Source organism: Euprymna scolopes, chromosome 25 (genome assembly GCF_053919585.1).
Source record: "Euprymna scolopes isolate OS-2025 chromosome 25, ASM5391958v1, whole genome shotgun sequence".
Taxonomy (NCBI): Eukaryota; Metazoa; Mollusca; class Cephalopoda; order Sepiida; family Sepiolidae; genus Euprymna; species Euprymna scolopes.
The window spans coordinates 26465983-26493194 of NC_136506.1; the positions used below are offsets into that span (position 1 = coordinate 26465983).

The following is a 27212-nucleotide window of genomic DNA, read 5'->3' on the forward strand; positions in this document are numbered from 1 at the left end:
TCACAAACACTACCACCCCTAATTCCACTTTAATTTCAGCTGAAAATTCATAAACTGTGACATGAAAAGAAAAAACTGGAATCTTAGGAAGATCTACATCATATCAGTAATTATAGAAGCAACTGGAATCATGAAAAAGAATTTCAAAAACCACTTGGCGAATACACCCGGTGAACAAAGTGCAAGAGAGATTCAAAAATTGCACTTAAAGGGATGGTCAGAATCTTAAAATGATCTCTCGGTTGGAATATCTGAGTTAGCGGATGAATGTTTGGCATTCAGTAAGATGCCCAAACAATAAACAAACTAATAAAGGGGGGGGGACTATTATATAATGTAACACAATGGCGTATGTAAACACTTCCACAGGACCATCTGGAGAAAGTTGAATATTGAATGTAGTCACGAGTCCTGGCAGCATATACCAGAAAGAACAGTTGGAAATAAGTTATGCACCATCCATTATGACTATACAATTCCTACAGCTATGTACCTGGAAAAAGGAGCTTTTGCATCTGATACATGACATGGGACAGGAAGAAGCAACCTTAGTAGAAGTTAGTGTCCTCAATGATGCTGGGTCAAACAGAGCTGAGAGGGAAATGATAAAGAAATACCAATGTCTTATGTATGATATGAAAAAAAATTGGAATCTTAGGAAGATTTTCATTATTTCAGTAATCATAGGAGCAACTGTATTTATGAAAAAGAATTTCAAAAACTACCTGATAAATATACCCGGTGAACCAAGTGCAAGGACGATTCTAACAACTGCATTTAAAGGGATGGTTAGAATCTTAAAAAGATCTCCCTGTTGGAATGTGAGAGATAATGTGTGAATGTCTGACATCCAGTAGGATGCCACATACCCAGCTTAAATAAAATGAAAAAAAAAAGTTTTAATCTTAATAATACGTTCATCGAGTTAAGTAATTTTTAACATATACATTATTTTTAATTTTAAACTAAAATCATTTTCCCAGCTGAATATACGTGTTGGAGACAAGTACTTACAGGGAACGTTGAAAACACGAGGAAAAAGAAATGCCCTGAACTTTTACAGTATATTAGACATACAGTTATATCGAATTTTGTTAATTTCAACACACAAATATAAATATATAAATGCATACAGGCTGGAATGATAAAATTGTCGCCCCAGAAAAGACATCATGATTCCAGTTCCATTTGATGAAAACCGGTTTCCTTTTTTTTGTTGCAGACCATCTACCAGTTGGCAAGTTGTGTACAATTCCCAACAGCGATAGGAGCTTTCTATTGTGTTTAAAAGTGACACAATGGTCAACAAACGAGACCGTAGATGCGCTGCTGTACAGCTCATGTTCTCTACCGATCCAAGTTATGACAACAGGACCATTGCCAACACCCTCAAAATGCATCATTAGATTTCCACGAATAACAGGGACATGCCCAGGGTGATGAAAAATGATCTCCCACAACACCAAAACCAGCCTTGTTCCCACTATCCGCCGAGTATTCACCGAACTCCCGCTAGCACTTGTAGAAAAGGCATGCTTCCAGTTCCGGATCCGTATTGAGGCAGTGATTGAGGCTAAAAGTGACTACATTGAATAGATGTCAGTTTCCACTATTTACTTCCATCATGTCATTGATACAAGATAGAAAGAGAACTGGGCCCAGTACGCAGCCTTGGGGAACATCCATTTCAAATGGCAATGATGTATTTTCAGAGAACTAACCCCTATGAATAAGACTGTATTTTTATAGTTAACTGGCTTTGAAAACTATGCCCCTCCCACCGACTCAAATAATCTAACCAGAGCTCAATGGCCGACTCAACGAGTCATAGTTTTGTGGGGTGCTCCGTGGTTTCTTTCCTTACTAAGATTGGTCTACATGGCCAGGCTTTGTAACGTGCTTTACAGCGTCTGTAGACAACAGCCCAACAAGCATCAAGTTGGATGTGGTAAAAGTCATGAATCCAGTTGATGAAATCAAACTAGACAGTTTTCTGGTCGTTTTTTTTTTTTTTTTTTAATCAAGAAAATCCGTTGACTATTCAATTCTCTACAGTAACATTGACTTTTGTCGTAAATATTTACAACCGATCAGGACTATCAGTTTTTTTGCCCCCCTCCCCATTACTCTGTCCGGTGGCAAATGCTGCTGCTGATGCTAAGAATGGCAGTACCATCTTAGCCACCGAAACTGTTATCACCCTTATTTGGCAGCTGATGACGACAGACTAAAGCATGTACGTTCGCATATTGTAAAATGTTGAAAATGAAGTTTTATACATAAATATAAAAAGTAAAATAATTATTTTTGTATTAAATAAAATACGCATCAAGTGCGCTTGAAAGCCAAATCACAACGTAATATTAGGAAATGAAACGAACATTTTACTTGTTTGAAATTTATAACGTAAATATATTTCAGGGCTACACTCCATCCTCAGTATGTCAGGTTTTTTTGTTTTTTTTTTCCTTTCTTACCATGTTGTAAAGTTGGAGAAAGAATATTCTCGCATTGCCTATGCACGGTTCCATCATTTCAAAAAAAAAAAAAAAAAAAAAAAAACAACCACTGCGATACAACATGCGGCTCTTTACAGACTTTTTTTTCTCCAACTTGGCAAGAAAGGGAAAAAGTATATTTATGATAAATTTCAAACAAGTAAAATATTTGTTTATTTTCCTAATATTACGTTGTGATTTGGCTTTCAAGCACACTTGATGCGTATTTTATTTTATTATATGAAGTTGTTAGAAAGAAACTGCTGCTAAAGGTTTTCCTCAATACTTATGTGTGAATCAATGCGCTACCTTCGATGGCCACCAGTGTGAGAGACAATGATGATACATTCATAAGAAGATAAGACGATGGAGACCAAATCCACGACACACAAACTTGGGGTTGGTGAGCCGTCTATAAACACTATAATAAAGTTTTTTGAGAACGAGTCGCCTTCAGTGGCACATAAGTTATATTACATCGCCTGACAAAGACTTTTGGTTCTTGCCAAACAATTGTCCGAAACATTAGCATGTTCAGTGTAGCGATTATGTAATATTTGTCTAAAATATGCATCAAGTGCACTTGAAAGCCAAATCACAACATAATATTAGGGAAATAAACAAATATTTTACTTGTTTGAAATTTATAATACAAATATATTTCAGAGCTATACTCCATCCTCAGTATGTTGTTTTCTTGGATGGATGAGGATGGATTTTAGCTCCGAAATATATTTATGTTATAAATTTCAAACAAGTAAAATATTTGTTTATTTACCTAATATTACGTTGTGATTTGGCTTTCAAGCGCACTTGATGCGTATTTTATTTTATTCAAATTAAATCAACGTTCCTATATGAAACTCACACCCTTGAAATTATTTTTGTTTGGAAATTTCCGAGATGAGGATTGATAATTTGTATTATTTTGATTATTTGAATTACAGCTCTCATCTTGAATATTATCCTTGCAATTAAATGAGAGCAAGCTACCCTCTTGGATTGAATGGATTCTCATTTTACACTAAAGCATCATCATTTATTAAAGACAAAAGGCCACTCGAGGATAAGGGCCAAATGAGTGTCAGGAAGACGATGGTAATGATGGTGATGATTAGACAGAATTTGATTATTTAACAAGAATTTATTCACATTGGACTTGAAAACGACATTGTTGTAGTCAGCTGGGAAGCAGCACTGTGATATTATGTTCCACATATGCACAGTTCTAAGAAAGAAACTTAGCTCAAAGAGGTTTTGTTTAGTTTCAGGTAAAGAGAGAGAGAGGGGGGAGTAATTATTGACAGTGGTTGTAGGTAGAAAAGTTTTTGTTGTGAATATTTTACGTTTCTTTAGGAGCGTTTTGTCGAACTTGAGAACCTATGGAATTTAGAACAGAATGCTTTATTTAATCCACAATGATAGTTTGTTCTTGTTTCATCAGCCATGACCAAGTAGAAGTCTTAAGTAATTTGTAATTGTATTCTTAATATTGCTCGCACTGAGGCATTTCATTGGATTAAACCGAGAAAGTAATCCCATTCGCCGATGACCTAATTTGCTACGTTTCTAAGGCAACCAAGTATTTACTGAAATGACCACCCGATTGGAGAACATTGTTTTTTAAATTTTTTTTTTTTTTTTAAGAAACAAGATAAGCGATAAGAAAGGGCGACACCTTGCAGAAAATACTAATGACATATGTTATTTCCGGAATTAATTCAAGTGTCACAAACATGGAGGAGGAGGGAGGAAAAGGAGGAGGAAGGTGGATGAGACAGAGGTAAAAGTCGTAGGTCGAGACGAAACACAAGTTCTATCTGAAAATCTCACTGTATTCAACCTATTTAACAAAAAAAAAAAAAAAAAAAAAAAATCTCCCGCTTCAGTTTTACACTTTACGTTTCATTTTACTTCAATCGAAATTCTCAGTAATCAAAAGAGGGCCCCTTCTTGGGTGAAATAATAAGAATAAACAAGCGAAGTATTCATGCCCCCCTCCCGTGAGCGCTCAGTGAACGAGGCATAAAAAAAAATTACTAAGTTCAGCATTCGCCCCCCCCCACACACACACAAAAAAAATCACATAGTTGCAACACTGGAGATGCTAATATTTCGGACAAATGATCGATTAAAACCAGAAGTCCTCGTCAGGCAACTTAATAAATGGCTGCTTTAAGAAACAAGTCTTCGACTAATTGTCTGAAGCATAAGCATGTCCAGTGTCACGACCATGTACATTTGTTTATATTAATAAAAATATATCTTAATCTTTTATTGAACATACTCAATAACCTCGTTAAATTCACCAGTTATCACATTACAACATTTACAGAAAAAAACATAGCTGCCCCCCCTCCGAAGTTAGATAAATTTTAATCAGCAACACACAAATAATACACCATGAAACTAACATAAAACAATAAAAACAATTTGGAAGCGGTATATATAAGAACTCAGAAACCTTGCTTGAATTTTTACATACCAATCTAGCCAAAACATTTTAAAATGCCTATCCTAACCCTCTTCTGACTCTGCCCTCGCCTCAAAACTAGACACTCCCTCCTTCCCCACGGGGTACAAACGGCTTCGCACGCATTAACCGTTCCTACTGCTACTAACTACTATTCACCCCTCAGCACAACCAAATCTTACACATTCTTCTGACGATGTCTTAACAAAAGATAAAAAGCAAAAAAAATCGTGACATGCTTCGAAGAAGAGAAAAATCTAACTATGGGTCATTTATTGATACCTTTGATCTATACACAAAAAACATCAGAAAAATTGAAAAAATAAAGTTGTAACTAAACAAAAGCTCTCTGCTGCCTTTAACAAAGTTTGTTTAAATGAAAAAATGCTGCCTAAATATAAACGATATATATGTACATATACTTTTTGGAATATTTTAATAGAATTATTTTTTATTAAAAAACGACTCAATAACTGTTTAATTTTATTTATCTGTATACAATCTTGTTTTTTGTATACTCACTAATCAAGAAGCAAAGCCTAGTACACTATCACTTCAAAATATCTTTGTGATGCACTTTTACTTGTAGCGGCTTACATCCTGGTCAGATTGAGCCGCCTTCCTCCTGAGCACAAACTGCATACTGAACCATTGCAGCCCAGTTTTGATGATCTTGGGCCAGGTTGCAGGAAATGGCTAACCATTACTGATTCTAACACAAGAAACAAACTACTTGTAGGCCCAATAATACTGCTAGGTTGTTCTTAACTGTTGTGGCCCAGATCTTCAGCTGCTCACCGGCACAATTGTGCCATCCAGGCATAGAAGAGAGGACCTTGCGGATGAGCTTTTTCTCCAGTTAACAAGCCGCATGTCCAAACCACTGGTAACGTTTTTCAAGAACAAACAGAGTACGTAGATTTAATCTTCGGCATGCTTTCTTTGGTTTTGTCCTGTGAACTGTTCTACATCTACTGATGTAAAAATTCTCATGCATTCTTTCAATATGGTTATAACATAAAAGTTTCATGGTTTGCATACATCTCCCTATACTGTCAAGATTTAATCTGCCTCTGAGGTCATCAGATCTAAGCCCGTCTTAAAGACCAATACACATCCATTCTATCATTCTCATATCATTTTTCTCCATGCAACACCTGTCCTCAAACCTTGCTGGCCAGATTTCACTTTAAATGATTGTCAGGAAAATAATTGCTTTAATTGAACAATATTTACATATCGGTATTTAGAGTCTGTTATGATCATATGTATCAATTTGATTGTGCAGTAACGAAGCAAGGATAAAAATCAAAACAACAAAAAAAAAGTACAAAAGTTTTTCCTTTTGCAACGATAAAGCTGAACAAAAGCTTGTCAGAATTCTATGAAGGCTCATTAGTCGTCATCACAGAACTATTGTTCAGAGATTGTTCTTTTTTTTTCTCACTGAAAGCGAGAATCTTACACAACAAATTATAATTGTTATATCAAAGATGCAAGTCATCACTAGAAAACAAAAAGAAATCGAGATGAATTTGTCAACCAAAGCAGAAGAGAGTGCACAGTGGCATGCGTTTCATTTTACTTCAACGTAATGTCTCAAAAAGTCGAGAGATCTCTTCCTGAGGTAACACTTAAATTCTATGCGAGAAATATGAATATCAGTGTTCGATCACGATTCTTCTCCAAACGTTGAGTTAGTAAAACTCAAAATTACACCAATTATCCTCTCCTTAAATTACAGTTTATCTTTCTCATATTTTGGCCAGATTCCGTGACAAGAATGCATCTGGTTTGGTGAGGTATCTAGCTAAGTGATTTTTACCTGGAAGAAAGCACTATTCGTCGTATCAGCCAGTGCAAAGGTGTGTCAATAGGGATCTTAGTTGGGATTCAGATACTACATTTTTTTTTTAATGTTTAACCAGGATTTACTTGTAAGGGTTAAGTATCTTTATGTCAGATTTTCCCAACTCCTCGCCTCTGCCTGCACGCCTAAGCCACTCGAGGATGGTATCTAGTACGCATTCAGATTCCCTACTTAATTCTGTAACTGTTTAATTAAAAGTTCTTTTTTTTTTTCAATAATGAAATGTAGTTTGCTTAAAGCATTGTGTAAGTTATAGATAAAGGTAAGTATTAGAAGGCTATCACAATGCAAAGAATGGAACATTGTCAGTGTTGAGGAAGGAAGACAAAAACAAGTATATATATTACTATATAAATATTTAGTGAATTTTTTTTGTTTAAAAGATTTACTTGTAAAGTCAAACTTGTACACATTGACTGTGTGCGATATTGGTCTATATATATTTAACTGTTCAAACAATCTATACCTCACTTGATTCGCCTTTTATTCCTCTATAATTTTACCTGTTCATATTTGACTTTGAAGTATCCTAGTGTTCACGTCAATTTAAAAAATTAGCTTACATTCAATTTAGCTTAAATTTGTGATTTTGGAAAAATTGACAAGTGCAAACTTTCTTTTTGGCGCCACTGTATTTCGAGGAAAATTGTTTTTCTCAAATGGCAGGTGTTTTAAATTTTGGGATCTCATTGTGATAGCTTTCTAATTCTTTTTTATCTGCCTTTTGCTATCTATATATATCTAAAAGCGAAAATGTATGCATGTATGTATGTATGTACGGTTTTCCTCGATGTCCACAAAAGGCTTCTTTCAGAGAAGCGCTCGCTCGGTTCACAACTTCTTAAAACTTTTTATATCATCTATAAATTGTAATATCTCACACTTAACCACGGAGCTCGCCTGTCTATTTAATTTTATTGACTTTCAAACGTTAATTATTCGACATTTCCCCGCATCAGCACGCGTTACATTCGGTTTTCGGTATAAACAAAAAGCGAAACTCGACTCTAATAACAGGCCCAGAGCCAGTGAACGTTTGTCGACTTCGTCATATCAGACGGGTGAGCGGGTTTTTGAAAACAAACAAACCGATTTATTGACCTCATTAAAAACTGTCCAGCACAAAATGCTGACTGCTGAATACCTATCGCTGTCACGTCAATCAAAAACGAGCACCTGTTTTTGTTTTTTTCACACTTTTTCTAACTGCGCGTCGTCAAGGCTTTGTTTTTTTTTTTCACTGGCACCTGTTTTTTTTCACACACACACCTACAAATACCTGGGCAACGCCGGGTACCCCTCGCTAGTCTATAATATAAATCTCACTTGTCTGTTTAAATGTATGTATGTTTGTATGTCTGCCTAAAACTTTTGACAGAGGTAACAGATTTTCACAAAATTGGTATAATTTTGAAGCTCGTCCCTTCGGACGACAAATATAAAAAAATTGGCCAAAAACATTAATTCCCTCACCCTCGATTGGACACTTTTCTACAGGGAGGGGATCGCTTTTTTCGCCGATATTTTTGGAAGTCATCCCTTCTTTTCGATTGACTAGCCTTAATTTAAACCTACATCACTTCTAGTTTGGCGACGGGCGCAACAGTTACGACGTCAGCTTTTTTTCTTTTCACGTTCTTTTCCTTCTTCGCTGTACGAGTTCGAGCCTGCCTGCCAACAACCCCTTTTTTTAAATTTTTTGCTCAACACACACCTCCAAAATCCTGGGCAACGCCGGCTACCCAGGCTAGTCTCTCAGAAATCAAAGGTGGGGGGGGTCTTCCTGGGGCTAATGCTTGACTTCCATATGAGATACATAGATATACGAGTGTTCGATCAAGATTCTCCTCTACCTTTTAAATATCGAGTTAGTAAAGCAATGAAGAGCACCAATGTTTCTCTTCCTAATTGATTTTATAACTTAAAGGTTATCTTGGATTTCGCTAGATTCGAGAATAAGAATTCATCTAATCTGGTTGAGTACCAAACTTACACTTGAATTTGTGTCTAACCTTCTCGGGAGAAGGGAAATGTTTTTCTGAATAAATATAATTATAGGATGTTATGCCTCTCTCGCTTTCACTTTACTGCAATAAGTCCGGAGATACCAACCGTTCAGCATAGTAGTACAACTGTCACTGCAACGTGCATGACATGGAACGATTTTGCCTCTGCCATTCTCAACCTACACATAAGCAACCACTGTCGATGCCTCAGCCACAATCCTCAGCAAGATACAACTGAATGCTCAACAAGAATGTGTAGTGAAGCCAAGATTTCTACTAATACCACCACGGAACATCTTCAATCGAGATTTTGGTGCTAATGCAGAGAGTGATCCACGCTATTTTTTAAATTGTATTTCCACGTTTAATTAAAGTTTTATGATACGGTTTTTAATTCAATTGTAAGATTAAAGTACAGAATAGGTACAAAACACCCTCCCTTCCATGTTAAGAATGTCTTGTTAAATAATAACGTTATTATTTCAGCACAGATCACTCTCTGCATTAGTACAGGGATTTTCCTCTACCTTTCAAATGTTGTGTTGAGTAAATTTTCCACTTAATTATGTTATACTTTATTCTTTATACGATCTTTTCTAAATCCTGCTGGATTATAGGACAAGAATTCATCTGGTTTGCTTGAGTATCCAGCTAAGTACAAGTTGGAATGATAAAATTGTCGGCCTAGAAAAGATGACAGGATTCCATTTCCGCTTCATGAAAACTGGTCTTTCTTTTTTTTTTTTTTGCAGACCATCTACTAGTTGGCCAGTTGTTTATAAATCCCAAGAGCGATAGGCATTTCCTATCATGTCAAAGTGACACAATGTTAAACAAGCGAGGTCAGAGATGCACCGTTGTACAATTCATGCTCTCTAGAAATCAAAGTTATGACAACAGGACCGTTTCCAGCACCCTCAAAATGCATTGCTGGATTGCCATGAATAAAAGGCATGCCCAGGATGATGAAAACAGTTTCTGGCCACGAGTATGATCTTTGGTGTTGTTTCAAGTGAGGGCCACATCATGCCACCTCACATTTTCAAAGTCAGCTTGAAAGTCAACACCAAAGTGTACCTGGATGTGCTGAAGAGTGTGGTGAACCCCTGGTGCAATCAGAAGGCTACTGGCAGACCCTGGGTGTGGCAGCAGGACTCAGTGCCAGCCCACAAGTCCAAAGAGACCCAGGTTTGGCTTCAGAAGGAGTGCTATGACTTTGTACTCTTCTCTCACTGGTCCAGCTCCTCCCCCAACCTGAACCTGCTGGACTACTTCATTTAGTTTAGAACATCACCAACATGACCTCCCACAACACCAAAACCAGCCTAATCACTGCCATCTACCGAGTATTCGCCAAGCTTCTGCCAGTGCTTGTGGAAAAAGCATGCTCCCAGTTTTGAACCTGTATCGAGGTGGTGATTGAGACTGAAGGCGGTTACATTGAATAAATGTCAGCCCTACTGCATAATCAATTTACCTGAATTGATTTTTTAAATAAAAGTTTGAAAAAGCTGGAGTGTTGTTTTCTTTAGGGTGACAATTTTAGCGTTCTACCCTGTACTGCATCAGTAGAAGAATGGTTAACCATGCTTTGTATAAGTTGATGTATAGCTGCGTTGATGAGCTATAATTTGGTCTTTCAATATGCTTTTATTTTGAATATTTAGTCAGGGTTTACTTGTAGGGTGAAAGTTATCCTTTTGTCAGGTTGTCCTGATAAGCACTACTACAAAGAGAATTAAAGCATTCGAAGATGGTCCTTAGTAAAAACACAGAGAAAACAAACAAATAATTGACTGGTTCCGTTCGCATATACAAATGTCTTTAAAAAGTGAGGATTTAAAATTTATGGAGTAAAAAAAAAAAAAAAAAAAAAAAAAAAAATACCATGAAACGAAATGCTGTTCGGTGATTGGCGGGTGGAAAATATGCAGCTTGTGAAAGGAGGAAAAAGACATTAATTGGAGAAAGGAATTGATCTGGTCTGTTGGAGTATTCAGCTAAGTGTTGTCTGCTTTAGATTACATCATAAGTATAGTGTATAGCTGTGTTGAGGAGTTATAATTCGGGCTTTGAATATCCTTTTATTTTGAACTAGCAGGGTGACCCAACGTTGCCCAGGATTGAGTGATGATTAACGAATCTTTCACACTCCCGTATTTTTTTTATTATCATCAAAATCACCCAAAACCCTTGAGCCACATTCTGCCAAATTGAGTTTGAAATGCATTTATAAATCTTTAACTTTTAAATAAAGCTTACTTCCGTTTTCAAATGGAAAAGTAAAGTAAAAATAAATTAAAGTGAAGCATGCATGGTCCCCCGTGAGTGCATACTGAACAAGGCATAAAAAATGACTAAGTTCAGCATTTGCATACCCCCACCCCTTATTTAGCCCCAAAAGTTCCCAGGGGCCGTCAAATCCTGGTGAAAATGAACAAACGGTGCAGTTCTAGGCCTTAACATATGTAAATTTGAGTTCTACACCATGCAAAAAAAGAAATGACTAAGTCCATCATTTGCCACCCCACCCCCCATTTAGCCTCAAAAGTCCCCAAAGCCTTAACATATTTAAATTTGAGTTTAGTACCATGCAAAACTTCTAAATGGACATACACAGAAAATTTTGGAGAAATATGATAAAATAGTCCCAAAAATGGAGTGTTTTTATTAGTCCTAAAAGATCGCAAAGTATAGACAAACAAAATCATATAGAAATCAGTTAGTTACAACTTTTCAAAAAGTTTTATAAAAATCCAAGGCATCAATTTACAAAAGTGTCAATTTTAGCCATTTTAACCTGAAAGGCACGCCAGAAAATTTGTTCTGTTACTTTTTTACTCAGATCATGTTTAATGTTTGTGCAAAATTTCAAAAAAATTCCAAGGTGTAGTTATTGAGAAAAGTGCGGACAGACGAACGGACGGACGAGGGTGAATTTACCTGTCCATCCTCCTTTTGTTGAGAGGAAGGGGGCAATAAATCAACTTTAAATAATATTCCTAAACATAACAATTTAAATAATATTCCTAAACATAACAATTTAAACAATTCTATTACTAAAACGATTAATAACAAAGTTAATTATTAAAATAGATTTTATTTTAATGCAATATGCAAATTAGGAAACTACATGAGTGTAGATAATCTTTGAATAAATAGTATGTATAGAAATTATGGAGAAATAAAAATCAATGAAATCCGTTTTCAGTATGGAAATTTATGAAATATTTTACTTGTACATATTAATGAAATTGTAAACAAACAAGCAAACGGACAGGAATAAAACTTTATTATAATAAATATTGGGTACAATATAATAATCAACAGAGAATTGGCTCTATAATGATAAATACAAAATCTGTATATAATATTTAAGCAGATTTTACGACTGGTCAACACCAGGCGACCTGCTAATATTTGATATTTTCGAAAATAAATAAAAATAATTTATAGTCAGTTTGTCATTGTTTGCATTTTATTACTTGAAAGATAACAGAAGATCAAATTGTTGAACAACAGAATTGACAAGAATAAAAAAGCATTGGAAATGCAAAAGGATATAGGGATGGTATGCCAAAAAGTATACAAACAAGATAGCTATGAATGGCTAGGCACATGGAAATAGAGTTGCATCCAAAGTATAGCCCTATCGCTTTTCTCCAATCTTCATTCCGTGCCATCATTACGGTTGTAAAAAGCTATAGGGCTATACTTTGGATGCAATTCTATTTCCATTCATAGCTATCTTGTTTGTATACTTTTTGGCATACCATCCCTATATCCTTTTGCATTTCCAATGCTTTTTTATTCTTGTTAATTAGTATTTTTACTTACAGTCTTATTTTTAAACTTACATTCATGATAGTATTGTCTTTTTTAGGAGGCGGCTCATTGCCGCCTCCATTAGTAGCAGGTCGCTTCCTGCTGGGTTTTAGGTCTTTGGGCCTTAGGAGTTGCCTCTTGGTCCTCCATCGGTTCTATATTACATAGAGAGTGCTACCGCCTCTCTGATAAAACAGTTAGAGTATTATAAAGTTCTAAAATGTTCATACCTTCACTATTAAATTTTTCTTGGTTCATTCTTTGGCGTTTTGGCAAAGATTTGGCAGTTTTTGATATTTATATTTATAATAGTTTGTGCATGAGGCAGCTTTTTTCCCCTTGGGATCCCTGTTATACCGTGCTTTTGAGTCAGCACGTGAGGCAGCCTTCTTTTTTTCTGGTTCTTTGTTATAAAGAGCACGTGAGGCAGCTTTTTTTCCCTCGGAATCCCTGTTATACTGTGCTTTTGAGTCAGCACGTGAGGCAGCCTTCTTTTTTTCTGGTTCTTTGTTATAAAGAGCATGTGAGGCAGCTTTTTTCTCCTCAGAATCCCTGTTATACCGTGCTTTTGAGTCAGCACGTGAGGCAGCCTTCTTTTTTTCTGGTTCTTTGTTATAAAGAGCACGTGAGGCAGTTTTTTTCCCCTCGGGATCCCTGTTATACCGTGCTTTTGAGTCAGCACGTGAGGCAGCCTTCTTTGCCTCAGGATTTGCAGGATACATAATTTTTATTATTTCAGCATTTTTCTGATAGTATTCTTTTTGCTCAGATAATACCTTGACTTTGTTTTTTTCATAGTCTATATTTCTCTGAGCTTTTTTACTACGTGCTGACTTTGGCATTTTTTATTAAATGTAAACATATAACACTTATGTGTATCTTACTATAATATCACTTATCTTATAGCAAGACAACTCTCGTAGAATTGAGATACTGCTCCGTCACCAATAGTTAAAGTGTGGAACGGTATATACACCAATAGTGTAGTTGTTATCTTTATATGAAGTCCTAATCAGTGACAGTGTGAGGTTACTTGGTTAATTTATTGTAGTTTATTTTAGAAAACTTACTTGTTTTTATTAGTAGATTGTGTATAGTAGCCACAATATCTAGTTATTTTTGTGGCTAGGGCTTGGATTTTGATTCTTTTTGGTCAGCTTCCAGTGAGTTCTTAGAAGATGACTTTCTTGCAGTTTCTTTTGCGGTTAATTTAACTTATTTCCTTTGGCGTTTGGTGAGTTCTTAGAAGAACTGGTCTGATCTACTTTTCTTAGCGAGCGAAGAGATTCAGCTGCATTTAACAATGGTTGCTATAGTGTATTTTTGCGCATGCGTGAGAATTTCAAGTTTCCTCCTTATTTTTCAATAGTTTGACAGTAGTCATATGTCTTTCTGCCAAGAGCGACAGACGTCAGTGTTAGCTGTGATCGTCTAGCGGTTAGGACCCCACGTTGTGGCCGTGCTAACCTAGGTTCGAATCCTGGTCACAGCATTGACATTTTGTACATATTTTACAGTCCAAAATCTGAAGAATTATTTGTTTTTATAACATTGTTTTTTGACGTTGTACTTGCTGATAGGTTACTCTTATAACAATTTTGATCAACTGAGATAAAGATTTCGTCGTTTCATTAATGCTGGTGGGTTACTGTTTAAAGAAAAAACCTTAACGTTCACCTCAAATATTCAGCGTCCAAGAAATATAGGCCACTGGCAAACTGGAACGTCTGTGAGCATCCGGTGTATTATTTGGAGCTGTCCCTTTTGAGAGAAGATCCGTGTTCGAAGTGGTCTGTCTACATTGGGTATATAGTGTTTAAAACTTGTTATTACACATAATCTTATTTAATTATGGAGTTAGCTAAAAAGCGATGGGTCACTGCACTTCTCCGTGTAAAGAGCAGTCGATTGATGCTTGAACTGTTGTCAGAGACCGTTCGTACACCGAGATACATCGTCTCAAAAGAAAGAAGAAAGCAGAAGAAAGAACAATTGGCCATTTTTGTACCCTTTCTTTTTTGCTCTCTTTTGACATTTTAACCGACGTTCTGACACTCGCTGGATTCGTAAGACGCTTCTCTGGAAGAATATGTGCTTTTTGAAACTTATAAGTTGATTTTAGTTGAGATTTGGATAGTTTTGTTTTGTAGGCGTATATAGGCGTGTACGGGCCATCCCTATATAGAGTGCTACTGCCTCTCTGATATGTGCCGTGATATGGATATATTCGTTTGAAACAGCTGAGTGATCTTAGCTACACATTTTTAAGTAATATATAAATCTCACCTGTGTTTAAATGTATGTATGTTTGTATATCTGCCTAAAACTTTCGACAGAGGCGTCGGATTTTCACGAGATCGGTATCGTTTTGAAACTACGCCCTTCAGATGACAAATATTGAAAAATTGACTAAAAACATTAATTCCTTCACCCTCAACTGGGCACTTTTCTACAAAGAGGGGTCATGTTTTTGGCAATATTTTCGAAAGTCATCCCGTCTTTTCGATTGACTAACCTTAATTTAAACCTTTGCCACTTCCGTTTTGATAATGGATGCAACGGCAAAGACGTCACTTTTTTTCTTCTTTTTTTTTTTCACATTCTTTTCCTTCTTCGCGGTATGAGTTCAAGTCTGTATGTCTATTACCACATTTTTTTTTTTTGCTCGACACACCTCCAAACACCCGGGCAACCGGAGGCACCCATGCTAGTAATCTAATAGGTTGCATTACTGATTAGGTTTTCACAATCGGATCTGATAATATCCTTATGCATGAAGCTATCAGCATATCTCACTAAAGAAATGACACAATGGTTAATGGCAATTTAACATTTTGGGAAATACAGCATTAATAAAACTATATGACCACTCTCGTGTTTCTTGCTCTTATGTTAAACTTTTTCTTTCTTTTTTTTTTTTTTTTTTTTTTTTTTAATTAATTGACTAGCAAGGGGGGGGTGACCTTGCCAGTTGCAAAATAGGGTTAATATATTTGGATTCATGCAGATTTCGTATTAATTATTACAGAGCCAATTCTCTATTGAATATTATATTGTACCTAATATATAGCAGTGATTTCCAAAGTTAAAACAAAAAATGATTGTCACTCAGACTCCAGGGAATGCTACAGGCTGTTTTCAACGAGAATTCTCAGTGATGGCCTGTGTGAAAGCTCCTAATGCATAGTAATAATTATTGGTTGAAAATCGGTTTTACATGCTGGTATCTATTTTAACAAATTGATTTCCAAACATATCTCTGGCCAGGTTTTTATTCATCCCTCTTTTTTTAGTCCATCTTTATCACTTCCTCAGTTTTTTTTTTTTTATTTCCCGTAGGAACTGATTCTGCTAACTCAACTGTTCTACATCTACTAATGAAAGAACTCGCATCCATTCTTTTATCATATTGGCTTAATACCATCAGCTAGAATCGAAACCCAAACATTTAGCACCCCAGCATAGCTAAAAATAGTTTAATTCTAAAACTTTCTTGTTTTAGAATTAAACCATTTTTAGCTATGATTAAGTTAACACATGTGCAAATGAATAAAAATGTTGCCAAGCTGACATGCACATTTTGCATAATTTGCCGACTTTAGTACGCATTATTCGTCTATTTAAACAAAAAGTTTACTCATTATAAACCATCCTTGGTGTAGGATTACTATTTCCTGCTAATTTCAGTGTTATGTCACCAGCAATTTAAGAATTTATTGATTAAATACAGGGCGTTTCAAAAGTCTTAGGCAAATTTCAAGACCTTATATCTGCTTAACTATGAAAGGTACGAAGATGAAAGTGTTGCCATTTTAAAGCTGAATGCATTAAGTTTTTTTGTAATTTTGCTATTGATTTTTTTTTTTAATTTCTTTTCAGATCTAGTAATGGCGTACAGTCAACCAGAAAAGACATTTTGTGTGCTTGAATTCGCTAAAACTGAATCATGGACATTTCTTCAACATGTAAATTTGGAAAATAGCCGCCAGAGAGGAGTCCATAGCGAGTTTACATAGTAAATTCATGGAGGAGGAGTACTTATGCCCAGCTAGGAGAATGGGACCCCCCTCAACTTCAGAAGATGTGGTTGAACAAGTTCAAACTGTCTTCCGGTGGAGCCCCCCCCCCCCCGTAAATTGATCAGAAGATGTGTCATGTGACCAATGACGCTCACATTGAACATCTTTGAACATTCCATGAAAAACTTGATTAAAAGCTTTTTGAATATACCAGATGGCTAGAAAGAAGAGAAAAAGAAAAAAAAAGTTGTACAAAATACTGAGGATGGTGTTTGACTCCGAAATATATTTAAATTATAAATTTAAAACAATTAAAACGTTTGTTTATTTTCATCATATTGCATTGTGATTTGGTTTTCCAGCACACCTGATTCAAATTAAATCACGCTTCTATAACGGAACTCACACCCGATGTTAATTTTGTGTAGCCAACACACCGTTCCGGCATTTCAAAATACAACTGAGAGACAACGCGCAGATCTTTACTAACAGACTTTACAATATGGCAAGTAAGAAGAAAAAAAAAGGAAAAATAAAATGAAAAAAAAAAAAGAAAGAAAAAAGAAAAAAAAAAAAAGATGGACAAAATACTGAGAACTCCGAAATATTTAAATTATAAATTTAAAACAATTAAAAGTATTTGGATATTTTCATAATATTGCATTGTGATTTGACTTTCAAGCACACCTGACATATTTTATTTTATACCAGATGCGTTTTTATATCCTTAATAGTTCAAGATATTCAATGTCAAAATGTGCCCAAGATTTTTGGAACACCCTGTATTTACACACAGACACACACACATACATGTACTGTTTTATATATAGAGATTTTGACCATTTGTATTATTTGATTATTCAGATTACTATTCTCGTTTCAGTTCTTACGTTTCGGCAATGTAGCATTCAGCCTTCTCCAGGTGTATTTTTTAAACTTTAAAATCCATACAGAATTTTAAAAGGAATCAATTATTAAATCCATTAAAGTAGATTTTTTGCATTTTGTCAGCCATGACCTACTACAAATGTTAAGTATATTTTTTAATTGTATTTTATTCCAGTAAATTTCAAATCAACAATCCAAAACAACACTACCTTCAAAAAATTAAAGTTATGTTAAAATTTAGTTCATTTAATGGTAAAGCAAACTAAAAACTGGTTGGAATATTTATATTTCCACTATCAGAAGCCCTAGACTCAAATTTTAACCTCCTTTGGGCTCATCAGTAAAACATTCAAATTCAGGTTTGAAAACCCAAGTCACTTGCATATCATCTAAACTGCCACATAACATAGAAAAAAGTCTTTTGACTTAACACAGATTAAGTGAACCACGACAAAGACCAACTGTGGAATATAACTTCTCATCAAGGGGGTAATCATTCAACTATAAAGAACCCAGGTTGATGTTGCCTAAGTACGATTTTACATACTATATCTAATAAGCTAACCCAGCAGGCAAATTAATATATTTTTAATGTATGATAACATATATATATATATATGTGTGTGTGTGTGTGTGTATGTTTTTACATGAGCAGTAGTGTGTTGCTACACAGTCATGAGCATGTTTCAGCCAGCTAAAAATATACCTTGCTCTACTTTGGAATTGAGTACTCTTATATTAACCTTGTTATATTTCACTGGTTACCTTACCTCTGAAAAATAACCTTAAATTATATGAATGAATGAGAATAATAACCTTTTAGCCAGAGTCAATAAAATAATTCCGCTCACTAAAAACTATCTGTGTCTAAAACTAACTGCAAATTCCACGAATAAAGTTTCTTTCCTAGATATGCCTTTGTAACTATACTGCAAGGCTGCTTTCCACCTAATTAAAACATAGTCGTTTTCAAGTCCAGTGTAAACAAGTACTTGTTGAGTCGTTCTTTTAAATAATCAAATTCTACCCAATTTCTACCACTTCTCATTATCACGGTGTTGTCTCACCAATCTCGTGAGACTTCTTAACCCTTATCCTTGAACGATCTTGATAAGCGGTGACTCCCTTGTTAAAAAAAAAAAAAAAAAAAAATTTAATTAAAAGTCTTCATTTCTGCTCTTAACAACATTAAGTTCAGATTAATTTTCTTTTTATTAACTTCAAGCCGGCTTATTCAAACCAACTTTACTTGTATGACTACATATCGTGATTCACTGTCCTGGATGTACAAGACATTGTGAGTTGTATCTGAAGTTTGATTCCTCTCGTCTGTGCCATTCTAAACGCATGCCTGGGTTGTTCAATCCGACATTTTTTGCTGGACCTTATTCATCACACAAACAATACTGTAATAATTAAAATTTACTTTCGAAATCCTATTTTTGTAAAGAAAAATTTAATTTGATTTTAAAATTTAAATGGCAGTTGTTTATTACAAAAAAAAAAAAAAAAAAAAAATGAAACAAAAGTAAAACGACTCCCAGGCAACACCGGCAAGGTACAGTTAGTTTTATAAATATAATTATTTAATCTGATGTAAGCTGCAGATTAAAGAGATAATCTTACTAGTACAGACAATCAGATTTCAATTTAATCCTAGTATGTTATTTAATCCCTCCAAAGGGAAATCCTAAGAAAGACGCATGTACAGACTAACAAAGCATTGACTTAATGACTGTAAAGATTATGCTTATATAATAATTAATAGTACAAGTTTTTAGCTATGCTGCTGCTCATCATCATCATCATCATAACCAGGCCAACAAGAATATAAAAATAGACGCGATCAAGTGGAGAAGATAGTACATCGGGAATTATGCAAACAACTGCATCAAACACAAAGAAACACCACTTGGGATCATGAAAACTGAAACTGTATAATTGTATAATTTGTAAGTTAGCCCTAGCTTTCCCCTCCTTTTATTTTTTCGTTTTTCGTCACCAAAAACTGGTGCTGCACTAAATAGGAGTGTTAAGGAGGGTGGAAAGACCAAAGAGAGAAAGTACTAATCAGACCTCCACTGAATGAGTGCGAAGAGGACTTGGACCTTGGGGAGGCTTATTGTCATCCATATCCCAGTGAAGAACAATGGTTGCTACAAATGAGAACTCAATGGCAGACGACTGCTGAAATAACACAAACTAATTTGCAAAGGTGGTCGAAAGAGGTAGAGAGTACTGGAAATCTGGGTAGACTTGTCACTCAGAGTCCAGGGACATGACAATCTGTTTTCAACGAGAATTCTCAGTGATTAGCTGTGTGAAAGCTCCTAGTGAATAGTAGTAATAATAATGAGTAATAATGATAATTGTAATAATAATAATAATGAGTATGCGATAACAATATCTTGGCCTTCAGACAAAGATCAAAGTGTAGTATCTGTTCTTTAGATGCTACACCTCAATTTCTTGTTCTGTCAGCGGAGGAGAAGTCCTTCACGACTGAGACAATTTTTATTTTTGTTCCTTTTCTCCACGTTAAAAAACGACCCTGGTGTCTGACTGCTCTGTGGAGAGGCAAAGTAAATAGGAATAATAATAATAATAATAATGAGTAATAATATGGTGTAATAATAATGATAATGAGGAGTAATAATGATAATGAGGAGTGATAATGAGTACTAGTAATAATGAGTAATAATAACAAAAACAACACTAATAATAATAATAATAATTCGTTTTAAATCGGTTTTACATGCTGGCATCTATTTTAACAAACTGATTTCCAAACATATCTCTGACCAGGTTTTTATTCATCCCTCTTCACCTCAATCCATCTTCATCACTTCCTCATAGACTTTTTTCCCTTCCTCTAAGAATTGATTCTGCTACCTCAACTGTTCTACATTTACTAACCAAAGAACTTGCATCCATTCTTTCATCATATCGGTATAACATCTGGTTTACATGCTGGGATTTCTTAGAGGGATGTTAACCTGACTTCCAATCTTACCTACCTCTACCCAGGTCTTTATGTTTTTTTTTTTGCTTGTTTCTTTTATGAATACAGTGGTTGGCTTCATCTGAGTTAGTCAATGGACTTTCTTGTATGTGGCATGCTGGCTCAATTGGGTGAGTACTCACTACACATGCAAGTGACTAGGGTTTCGGATATCTTCTACTGATGAACTCAGATGAGGACGAAACCCTAGTATAGGACATACAGTCTGTGGCTTTCATGGTTTTTGTGAGCTGCGGAGTTGTCTGATCATGGAAATAATTATATATCACACATTCAAAAGGTTCAATATAGTCTAAAGAAGCTTTGAGTATTTTTCTTTAGAAAACTACTAAAATAAAAATTTTTAAATGTATTTTAAGTTCCTAGGAATATTAATTCAACATAACGCAGACTTAACACTTGCATAATCTGACTTTCCTCTAAAAAATCCACAACTGCAAAAGGAGATTAAACTATACAAAGGTTATTAAAAAAAAATAAAATAAAAAAATAAAGAAACCTCAACTTAAATTGTTAAATAGAAAACAGGGATCATCACCTGTTTACCATGATTTTGTTTTGGCGATTTTGAAAAAGAAATATATATATATATATATATATATATATTATAAACGAAAGTAAAAAATGAAAACAAGTTTACTTTTTTTCATTTTGATTTAAATCTATTCATTTACCTTTTCAATAATCTATATATATAAAAGCGAAAATGTGTGTATGTATGTTCGCTTTTTGTGTATGTCCAAGAAAGGCTTTTTTTCAGAGAAGCGCTCGGTCGGCTCACAACTTCTTAAAACTTTTTATATCACATATAAATCATAATATCTCCGAGTTAACAATGGAGCTCGCCTGTCTATTTAATTTGATTGACTTCAGGAAGATAAATATTCAACAGTTTTCGCTCGCCGCATGTGGATTAGGCTTTTTCCTATAATAAAAGCGACACTAATTCTGGCGGTATTTTTCTGGTCGCCATCACCGGAAATGTCCGAAAGCAATCAGCTTTGATCAATGTGGAAATATTTTCCTTATATCAAACGATTGCTGTTCAATTTGGACAAGGGGAGCTGGTCCCGCACCCCACAACATCTTGGGAAAATAAAAATAAAAACCCCCGCCGTCAAAGTTGACCTCATTAAGTCACGTGCACCTGCAAATCCTAAGTAATTAAATAAATTCAAACGTGTTTCTTTAGTATGCCGCGGTGGCCCAATGGTTAACGTCGCACTTTTTTTTTTCACACTTTAATTTCCAACTTTGCCTCAAGGGTTCGGGTTCGATCCTCATACTCACCTACGAAAACTTTTTTTATTTTATTTTAACCCCCCCCCCCCCGGGTTTTGACTTACCTCCAAACACCCAGGCAACGCCGGGTACCCCCTACTAGTTTCATATAAATACAATATTTCATTGAAAAACTATACATTACAGTGTTAGTTGGATGTACTGGAGTCAGTGGCGTAGCTGGGACAGTTGTAAAATTTCATCCCCCCTCCCCCGCTGGCCGTTGATAATCCGTTAACCTTCAAAACTCCAGAAAGTCGTCAAAATATTTACTTTCATGGAATTACAATCAAGGATTTAATTTCAGATTGCTGTTATAAGTCCCAGATTTTCTGTTAGTCTTTTTTAATCATTTTAATTTTTTCTATTTTCTAATTTTAACCCCTCAAAGTACCCCCCCCTGGCGTGTGTCGCCCTGGGTCGAACCCGCTCCTACTGCTCACCTGCTACGCCAGTGACTGAAGTCTCATCAATCAAACCATGCTGAATCTGAGGAAGAAATCAGCTGGTAAGAATAGATTAGCACTTTTCAGTAGGCAAAGATTGAGAGAAAACCTGAATTTCGCCTACTGAACAATGTAAACTTATAACGGTAAAATCCATTATATTGAAGATAGAAACTTTTTGAGGAACTTGTTTGTTTCAATGAACTTAGGAATATTGATTGACCCAAAAAATAGTATTTTTGGATGTATATTTAGTCCTCTAATATCCAACAGCATGTTTATAGAATGAAGAAGTTCTTAGGTTTGGTTCTGGGTTGCTGAAGTCTCAAACAATACCTATTAGCTATTCATTAACTAGAAAGTTATTTATTATTAGGTTGGTGCAAAAATAATGTTTTTTTTTATATATATAGTTGAACGTCAAAAAAACATTTTTTCACAAATCTAATATATAGTATACTGTTTTATTTGAAAAAAAAATAAAAACATGAGACAACAAAAGCATTAAAAAACAAAAACGAGACAACAAAAGGTATAAAAACGAAACAAAAGCATTAAAAAAAACGAGACGACAAATGCATTAAATAAGAGACAACAAAAGCATTAAAAAAAAAAAACGAGACAGCAGAAGCATTAAAAAAAAAAACAATGAGACAACAAAAGCATTTTAAAAAAAAACTAAACAAAAGCATTAAAAAAAACTAAACAAAAGCATTAAAAAAAACTAAACAAAATCATTAAAAGAAAAAAACGAGCCAACAAAAGCATTAAAAAATATGAGACAACAAAAGCATTAAAAAATATGAGACAACAAAAGCATTAAAAAATATGAGACAACAAAAGCATTAAAAAATATGAGACAACAAAAGCATTAAAAAAAAATTTAAAAATGAGACAACAAAAGCATTAAAATAAAAATTAAAAAACGAGACAACAAAAGCATTAAAAAAACTAAACCAAAGCATTAACAAAACTAAACAAAAGCAGAAAAAATGTTTATTAAAGACCATAAAATAAACTCAAATAATCAATAAATGAGATTAAAAAAATAGAAAATAAAGGATTGTTCGGATCGATATTAGAGCTCACCTTGCCATAAAATTGCGGAACCCGCTGATTGTCCTTCTGGAAGGCATCCACAGTCGACCACATGCATGTGTACTTGCACTCGTCTTCACATCGCCAGCCCATCACTCGTAAACTGAACGGCTGTCGGCTGTTAAATAACTTAATGTTCGTGCAGTTCTTGAGCAGACAACCACTAAGGCACCGCTGAAAAATCCAGGAGGAATCTCCTTTGGAACCAGTGGCCAGCCTGGCCATCACATGGACAGTGAGGAAGACGACCATAAATATACAAGAGAGGCCGCACTTCATGGTCAACCTAAGAAAAAAAAAAGAAGTGCAGAATGTATGAAAAGTACAAAAATGCAAAGTAAAGTAGTTAACGTTCCTGATTTTTTTAGATGAGGATTGGTTATTCATATTATTAGGATTCTTCGGACTACTGCTCTCATCCTGAGTATTTTTTTCACGTTTCAAGCAATGTAACCACCAACCTTCTTCAGGTGTGTCTTGTTAAACTCACGAATTTGGACGGAATTTCAAACAGAACCCTTTAATTACTTCAGGGCATAGGATGCTCTCGTTCCATCAGCCATAACTGGATAGCGGTTCTAAGTAATTCGAAATAGTCTTTCTTGATTGCCCATACTTCAATTGATTTTTTTCAAGTATTCTAACCACTGCGCCACAGGTGTTTACGGACAGTTCTAATATGAATTTTGGGAGCCTTAAACCTATATTTTTCTAAGTTATAAATATCACTATTCATTAACTAGCAGGTGGGGGCAGCTTTGCCCAGGTGTAAAATATGCTTAAAGTATTTTAATTTGTCCAAATTTCATATATATTATTATAGATTCGTGATTTCAAGATTAAAAAAATGTATTTAGGTGCCATCAGCTAGAATCGAAACCGAAACTCTAGCATTCAAAGCTGGTGACGTTACCATTGTATTAACATGACACGCATATGAACTGATTAAAAATTAAAAGTAAACTAAGATGAATGTACAAAATGTATAACAATGTTTTTCAATTTTTACCCATTTTTGACCTTTTAAAAACAATTTTAACCGACTAAAGTCCCATAAAAACATGGCCTGTAAGAAATCCAATTGTTTGAGGCCCTTAGCGCCACTCTGCGACTTTCAGTTTCGGGGGAGATAAGAGTTCGAAAATATGGACAGACAGACAGACAGGCATATAGCCATTTATATATTAGATTATTATATAACTGTACATATACATATTGTTTACTTATTACTGTATATATTATTTATTATTTATAATTAACGGTTCCCATATCGTGTTAAATTCTATACTAGTTCTATTTAGTAATTGCTTATTTCCCAGCATATATGCTCCTTCTTGAGTCGTTTTACTTTCTACCTGAAGAAGGTCGGAGGTTACATCAACCAAAACGCTGTGAAAATAATACTCAACATGAGAGCAGTAACCTAATGAACCCAAATAATACGAATAAGGTAGCTAAGTACTTATACACAGACAGTCATTAGGTCAAAGCTGTTACAATCAAGGTCACTGGGATCATGCTTATCTACGTTCAGCATATCATATTCAGTTCAATGTCCATTTTACAAGCTAGTATGCATTTCAACAACTGAGTTTCAAACTAAGCTATTTCTGCCAGGTGTATATTTATCCCTCTTTAAAATCCATCCCCATCACATCCTCCTGTATTTTCCTTGACTTTCCCTTACTAACTGACCTTGCTACTATCAATTGTTCTACACCTACTAAGCTTAGTCCTCTGATTCGTTCTTTCAATGTGACCAAACCAACAAAGTCTCCTGTTTTGTACACATGTTCCAATACTGTCTAAACTTAAATCTTCCAGTGAGGTCAGTAGATTTAAGCTTGTCTTTAAGACTCACAATACACATCCATTGGGTCATTCTCCTATCATTTCTCTCCATGCAACACATATCTCCAACCTTATTGACAAGGTCTACATACATCCTCACACTCTGCATACATAGCAGCAATTTTGCTTGCTTAATGTCTAATTACTATGGATCATATTTTATTCAAAATATATGAAATTTCAAATTTAAAAAAAAAAAAAAAAAAAAAATTATGGAAAGTCCTCCCACTCACACAAGGCATGAAGCCACTTAATGTAAGGAGGTAACGAGAACAAAAGTGGATTAAAGAGTTCCATAAGCCTGCAGATGTTGAGAAAAAAATAGATACTAGAATAGGAAGATCTATTATATCTAGGTATCAAAACAACAAAAAACAATGAATTAATGGAGACTACAAGACCAAGGAATCAAACGAGCTGAAACAAAGGATGCAGGAAATAAATCAGACAATTCTGAATAACACCTCTGATTATAGTATTTATAGATTGTGAGTAGCAACATCAGGTCTGTGAGAGAGAGGAAGCCAAACAAATTATAAATGTGTTCATAAACCTTCAAAGAACCTTCAAATGGGCCAGAGATCCATCAGCCCAACTATGACAACAGTACTCCATATATGGTCTGATAGTAGAATTAAGAAAAATAAAACCTAAGCACACTTGACCAACAGTATCTTCGAATTTTAAATTATGCAGTCCGACATGTTTATAGAAGAAATATTTACAATGTATTACTTGTTTTGCTTAGACTATTGTTCTCATCTTATGTGTTATTTGTGCAACGTTTCGGTTGATGTAGCCTTCGACCATCGGCAGGCATGTTGGTTGCCATCTTGGAAAAGAAATGAGAAAAGTTACTGGCTCTGTAGATGGTTTTGTATTCTTGGAGTTGTTTTTTTTTTTGTTTTGTTTTTTTGCTGTACTTTTGTATGTGTGAAAAGAATTTGGTTGACAAAGGGATGTAACTAATAAAGTTTGACGGGATTATCTACCTTTTACCATTTAGATTTTAAGGAGGGGTCGTACAATTTTTATTTATAATTAGAGATTCCCATATACTGCTGATCTCTATGCCTAAACGTTGCACAAATAGCACTGAAGATGAGAACAATAGTCTGATCAAAAGAATACAAACAATCAGTCCTCATTAAAAAAATTCAGGACTGAAATATTTAAAAGGTAAGAGAAAAAAAAACATTAAAATCTATCCCCATCACATCCTTTGTTTATATATATACATATATATATATATATATATATATATATATATATATGGCAAAATGTATGCGTGTGTATCTCCCAAAAACTTTCAACACACGCAAGAACACTGATAAAATCGGTATTGTTAGGAAGATCCATCACTCGGACAACAATTTTGCAAAGTTATTCACAACTTGCGATCTCAACATATGTATAAAAGACATTATTTCAAAGGCCCATGACATCACAAGTTGTGTGGGCGAGACAACTAAACTGTTAGCTTTTTTCACCTCCTTTTCCTCTTAGCGTTACAGGTTCGAGCCTGGCTACTGTGGCTAATTTTATATTTTTTTGTGCTCATATGGGTACTCGCTGCTATTTTCTTTTTTTTTTTTTAAGGTGTTGGTTAATTTTGTTTTCTTTTTTGTTTCTTTGCACTCGCACAGGTATTTGCTGCTATTTTGATTGAAACTTTTTTTTTTTTTAGGGCTGGGTTGCTCAACCACCTCTCCACACCAAAGCAACGCCGGGTACCTCCACTAGTGAAATATAAAAGCAAATAATGTCACAGAAGAAAAAAAAAATGTGGGGTGCGTGAAAAACAAAATCATCTTTTCATGCTGGAAATTTACCAATAAAAAAAAGATATCTAAAACTAAATGGTGCTGTTATAGAGCGATTCTTAGCCTTATTTTCTGTTCTTACCTCATCATGAGCGATCCCAAAAACTTATAA

The 27212-nt window shown here is 34.9% G+C and overlaps 1 protein-coding gene across 3 annotated transcripts in view; it reads right to left on the bottom strand.

The window, feature by feature from the left end:
- Positions 1-27212, bottom strand: part of LOC145247303 (GPI-specific phospholipase A2-like PGAP3) — a 177918-nt gene that overhangs the window by 45933 nt on the left and 104773 nt on the right. For all 3 annotated transcript variants that reach the window (XM_080108924.1, XM_080108926.1, XM_080108925.1), the window contains exon 2: positions 23418-23712. In XM_080108924.1, coding sequence (XP_079965050.1) covers positions 23418-23705 — 288 coding nt within the window. In that variant the 5' untranslated portion in view covers positions 23706-23712. The remainder of the gene's footprint in view (positions 1-23417; positions 23713-27212) is intronic.